Source organism: Panthera tigris, chromosome A2, assembly GCF_018350195.1.
Source record: "Panthera tigris isolate Pti1 chromosome A2, P.tigris_Pti1_mat1.1, whole genome shotgun sequence".
Taxonomy (NCBI): domain Eukaryota; kingdom Metazoa; phylum Chordata; class Mammalia; order Carnivora; family Felidae; genus Panthera; species Panthera tigris.
The window spans coordinates 1,647,000-1,652,579 of record NC_056661.1 but is presented as its reverse complement, the minus strand read 5'-3'; the positions used below and the strand labels follow the sequence as shown (position 1 = coordinate 1,652,579).

Sequence of the window (5,580 nt, the reverse complement as noted above, 5' to 3'; positions counted from 1 at the left end):
AACACAACAGGGACGGCAGCTGGAGAACCACTGCTAGGACACGGGAGCCGCGACCCTCCCGTCTGTCCCGGGATTGGCGGGAAGGCTGGGGCTCTGACCTTCTGGGAGGTCGCGCCTTCCGCCACCTGCGGAGTGAAGGAACCACACAGTCCAGGTTGAAATCCCGCCGGTCCGGGAAAGAGGCCTTGGAGCCCGAGACGAAGCAAGAGGCCCGCCGAGCCAGCCCCTTCCTTCCATTTACAATATCGCTTGAGAATATTCCTCAACCTGCTGGGTCTGGGGCACGAGGCTTCTTAAACCTTGCACGGAAGGCTCCCCCTCGTCGTGGCTGTGCTAACTCACAGGGTGGAGTGAGGGGATGATTCTGGAAACGCACGGTGTGTGACAAGAGCAGTGACAATGGCCGATCCTTTTTACACTGCGTGGGAAGCACTGATCTAAGGAATATGTATTTCGTGGAAACTTCTCAACACTCTATGAGGGAGGCAGCATTATTGTGCCCATTTTCAGAGGGTGCGGGGTTCTGAGGTACAGACAGGTGCCAGCCGAGGGTCACACAGCCGGGGTCCCACTCGTGCCTTGTGTGTCCTCGGAGCCCAGGAGCCTGGGGTCTTGACCTACTGGACAGGGGACCTAGGGATGAGAGGGTCACAGGTCACAGGTCGTCCCGGTGGATGGCGGGGACCAAGATGAGGACAGAGAGGCCCATCCCCTCAGGTGGAGCTCAGGGGGTGGAGCCTCTACCCCAGAGGAACCAGCAAGACACCAAGAGCTGACCCTCGTCCCTGCTCGCCCTTCCGCACTGACTCCCGCCCCGAGGTGGGGGGGGGGGGTCCTTCAGCCTCTACTCCCCTCCCCAGGTTCCCTCCCCTGGGGACTCTATCTCGGGGACTCCCCCGCACCCCCTCGGAGTCCCCCTTCCTGCAGCCTCACCTCCCGACCCCAGCAGGGATGCCCTTCCCCCCTGGGGCTCCCCTCATCTGCCCCGTCCCCCCCTTCCCCTAACCTCTAGCAGGAGTGCACAGGGGTCCCAGCTCCGGGTTTTCCTCCCCCAGCCACCTCCGGGATCTTGTCTCCCACCTGCGGCTCTTCCCCCCTCCCCCCTAGGAATCCCCGCCCCTCCCTCTCCTCTCCCTCTGGGACTTCCCCCTCCATCTTGCCCTCCCTTCCTTCTCCTGGCGGGGCTCCCCCAGCCCCGTGACTCCCGGGGGGACCGCCGGGGTTTTCCTCCAGCACCCACGTGGGGCTCCGTGGAAAGGTCGCGGCCTGCGGGCGGGGGCGGGGCCCGCCGGGGCACGATGTGGCCAAGGCGCCAGCGAGCCCACCCCGCAGACCTGCGGCGGGAAGACTGAGGTGGGGCGGGGCGGGGCGGGGAGGGCTGGCTGGCTCGGGCTGCCGGCTCCCAGCCCGCGGCATGGGGAGAGTCACCGCGCCTGCAGCTTCGGGAGAACAAGGAGGTGGCCGGCGAGGCCTTACAGTTTCGGTTTAGAGGCAAAACGCAGCACTGTGCCAAGCCCGGCTTCCTCGGGAGCGCGGCTTCCTTGGGTATTTTTTGCTCGTTGATCTTAGTTTGGGGAAAGAAAAAAAACTTTTCTTCCCCTTCAGTTCAGTGAAGAAGGCCATCCTGGGACGGAAAAGGCCTGGGCACGGGTCAGGGAGGGGGGGTGGGAAGGGCCCTCCCTGGGGGTCACCCCGAGGAGGTCTTCCTGCAAGGCTGAGCCCTGGCCAAGGCAGCTAAGCCCACCGTGGTCCAGGTGCCCCCTCGACCTCTCTGGACCTCGGGTTGGTGGCGGCGTCGGGGCAGGCAGGGGCTGCGACCAGCCCCCCAGGGGTGCGTCTACGTATGCCCTGAGCGTGGGGTTGGCTCCAGCAGGGCCAGTAACAGCAGTGGCACAGCGGCCAGGTTTCGTAATAAACCGGTCTTTTAATTGCTATGGGGCAGGAGGAGGGAGGATTAAAAAAAAGAGGCAAAGGTTTGTTGGGCTTGGTTGGCGCCGGCTGCAGAGAGAAGGGGCACTGTTTTTGCAAAGGAGCCTGGAGCTGCTAACAGGGGCTGAGCAACACTTCCCGGCGAGCCTGCGGGAGGGGGCTTGGGTGCCCGGAGGGGGGCAGAGGTCCCCAGCCCTCTCGGAAGTGGCAAATACACAAGAAACCCGGAAGCTTTAGAAATTTATTACAAGGTCATCACAGAAGTAAAAATATATGTATCTGTAAGCTTCCCTTCTCTCTCAGTGGAGCAAGTAAGAAAATAGATTGTCTATTACGTTTGCAACCGGGGACTTCATGGGGACAGAGCAACGTCAGCGCCAGCTCCCAAGTCCCCAAGTCCAGTCCTGGCAAGGGTGCAGACCCTCGGTCGCCCGAGTCCCGCGCAGACGTCAGCGCCGGTCTCAGTCCGCCCCGGAGCGTGCGGTCCAAGCCCTCCAGCGCGGGCGAGGCCACAGCTCCTCCGGCACAAAGCCTGGGCTCCGGTTCCCCTCTCCTGCTGGCCCGGTGCCCCTCTTCTCCTGTCACGGTGGCCACAGCTGGCGCTGCCCCAGGCTCACCGCCCTGGGGGTGGCCACGCACTCCCCTCTTCTCCATTGATTCTGCCCCCGCGGTCTCACAGGATGGGTTGTTCTGGGGGGTTGTTCTGGGGGGGAGGGGTCAAATATTTATTTTATTTTTTTTTTGGCAGCAACTCGACAGCTTCTGATGCTGGGAAGGGTCTCAACGCTCCTGGAGGGAGATGTAGGGGACCCACTGGTTGTTTCCTCGGCTCTCTTCGCAGTAACTGGCTACCTCGACCAGGCCGTGGCTTTTCCAGGCATCTGTGTGAGGATTCTGTGACGAGGGGGAAAAAATGGGGTTCAGTGGGAGCCCCAGGAGTGGGCAGGGAGCCTCCCTCTCTCAGGGCCCCTCTGGGGAAAACAGGCCAGCTCAAAATAGCTCCCCGGGTAAGGAGGCCCCCGCCAGGCTGCCCACGGGACATGCCTATCGTGGCTGAGTGCTGAGCTGGTCCGAGATGCGCCAGCTCAACTTTGTTGACAAACACAGGCGCAGGTGCCCGGGGAAGGGTGGGGCAGGTCCAGGCCCAACTCACCGTGACCAGGAGGCAGTGCAGGTCTCGGGCCTCGGTGGTGCCCTGGGTCTCCGCGGGCTCGCCCAGCAGCTGCGCCAGGCGCTGCATGCCTGACACCCGGACGATATTGATGTCGTTGTCGCAGCAAAAGGACTGGATGAGCGTGAAGTGTATCTGCAGGGCGATGTCATCCTCCTCCTCCTCATCGATGGCCAGAAGGCACAGGACCACGCTGTCAGGGTCCCTAAGGGGGCCAGAAGGAGGGGACGGATCAGCCGGGGGCTGAGGAGACGCCACTGTGCACGGGGGAGTTTGGAAAAGCGAAGAGAAACCGAAGGCGCGCCAGAGATCGCGTCTGCATGCAGCTGCAGGGGTGGGGAGAGGACGCACGGTTCTAGATGCCTGGGGGGGGGGGGGGGGACGGGGGTAAGGCACCAGCGAATACGCCGGTGGGCGCTTGCAAACGATGCAGCGTCAGGATACTGCAACCTCGGCTCCCCCCCCCCCCAAAGAAAGCACAGAGACCCTCAATCCACAGTGGGGATGCTTGGGGGAAATCCTAGCCACGTGCGGGAGAGGGGTGCAGCAGAGAGCATGCAGAGCGGAGGGGGTCCCCACCCGCGCCCAGTCCGGGGACGGGGTGTGACTCACACATTCATCAACTTGGCTGACTCGTACACCCCCACGGTGAGGCGGTCCTGGCGCTGCGCGGCCACCAGCAGCTCCTCCACCGCGGCGCTCACGGTCTGCATCCTTGGGGTCAGAGAGAGGAGGGTCAGCGCCCGGCCGGCCACAGGTCGCTCCGGTCCCCGGCCGGCCCGGCTGACCTCAGCCTGCTACTTACTTCTGCGCCGCGTTGTCGCATGCCACGAGCTCTTCTAGCGTCATGTTGCAGTTATAATCCACAGTGGAAAACAGCCCCACGACAGTCCCAAGGGAGAAAATGCAAAATCCGAGGCCGGAAAGCCCAAAACCTTCCCACGGAGCCCGAACGCTCGTTCAAGACCTTCGGAAGGCAGCGAAATCGTCCCCAAAAGAAGGCAGGAAAAAAAAAATGGCAAAGTCCTCGGCGAGAATAATCCGCGTGGCCGGAAAAAGAAGACCGCGGCCCCGACTTCAGCGCTCTGCGCTCGCCGCCGCGGGCGCCGCCTTTTATCGACTTCTACACCAGAGGCGCGGCCTCGGCGGCGCGTCCGCCCCTCCTATTGGCGAGCCAACAAAGGCGAGAGAAAGAAGAGCTACGGTTGGCCGGCGTCGGGGAAGGGGCGGAGCGCCGCGCGGAGGCGCCCACGTGGGCGCGAGACCCGGGAGGAGGGCGCTGGGGAGGGGGGGGCGGGGAGCGTTGACTGCCAGAAAAGAAAAAAAGCAGAAGTTTTCCTCCTGATTTCCCGGCAGCGGCGCCGCGTTTCGGGGCGCGCGCGGGATTTCCAGCGCGCCAGGCGGCGGCGCGGACTTTCGGTGGCGGGGGGGGGGGGGCCTGGAATCCCCTCCTGGTCCCGGGAGAGTCCCCGGCCCGCGCCTTTCCCGAGTTCTGCTGGAGGCCTGCACGGGGAGGGGGCCCAGTTTGCAGGCTGATCCCTCCCAGGTGGTGTGTGCATTGTCGGGGGTCGGGGAGGGATTGGCTGCGGGGACCCCAGACCCTGGGTGACTTGATTTCTCTGGGGCTGTGTCCCAACCTGTCTAATGGGCATGCAACGCCGGCCTCATTGGATTGAAGGAAGCGTTAAATCTAAGAAAATAAAGGGTACACAGGAAGTGTTCAATAAAGGGTGGTGGTCGCAGGAGGCCGCTTCGAGGCTCCCAAAGTTGGGAGCTGCGAAGGCGGCCTGTGTCGCCACCCGCCCTATGAGAATGCATACCAGCCTCACAGAGTTGCAGGAAGCATTAAAGAAAGTAAGGGGTACACAGTAAGCGTTCAATAAACGTCAGGTGGTGGTAACGGCAGGCCGCCTCGAGGTCCCCTGAAGCAAGGGCTGCAAAGCCCGAGGCATTGTAGGGGCGAGACCGGTCGCCCCCTCCTCACCCCCCGCGAGTTTCAGGGTGGGGCGCGCGTGGGAGTGGGAGGCGCAGGTGGCTCGGCCGCAGCCGGCCCCGCGCCCCCTGCCGGCGCCCGTCACTTCAGCATCTGACCGCACCCGCGCACCTGACGATGGACCCCGAGGTCCGGGGAGACAGCCAGGGCGGAAGGGTGCTTGCCTGCGCAGGACGCTGCCCTTTCGGGTCCGCTTGCAGTGGCAGCCGCCACTTCCATTTCCTCCTTCCGGAGTGGGCGCCGGCATCTACGGAGCGTGTACTGTGTACCAGGCTCCCCGTGTCATGGGTCATTGAATTTTCAAAGACCCGGCAAGCACGGTCCGTACTTAAGCTGCATTAGGCAAAGGGGGAAACTGAGGCTCGGGGAGGCCACCACTCCCCCAAGCTACCGGCCAGTTCGCGTTGGAGCCACACGTGTGCGACGGGCACGGCCGCACGCAGGGACTGCCACCAGCCTCACCGTCTCCGCAGGAAGGCAGTTCACG

At 63.7% G+C, this 5,580-nt stretch overlaps 1 protein-coding gene across 1 annotated transcript; it reads right to left on the bottom strand.

The window, feature by feature from the left end:
• Positions 1 to 2,156: 2,156 nt before the first annotated feature.
• Positions 2,157 to 4,199, bottom strand: GADD45B (growth arrest and DNA damage inducible beta). Its single transcript, XM_042977250.1, has 4 exons — positions 3,906 to 4,199; positions 3,713 to 3,814; positions 3,083 to 3,305; positions 2,157 to 2,823 (listed from the first exon to the last, which is right to left on the bottom strand). The coding sequence occupies exons 1-4, from the start codon at positions 3,947 to 3,949 to the stop codon at positions 2,710 to 2,712; spliced, it is 483 nt and encodes a 160-aa protein (XP_042833184.1). The 5' UTR covers positions 3,950 to 4,199; the 3' UTR covers positions 2,157 to 2,709.
• Between the last annotated feature and the right edge of the window lie 1,381 nt (positions 4,200 to 5,580).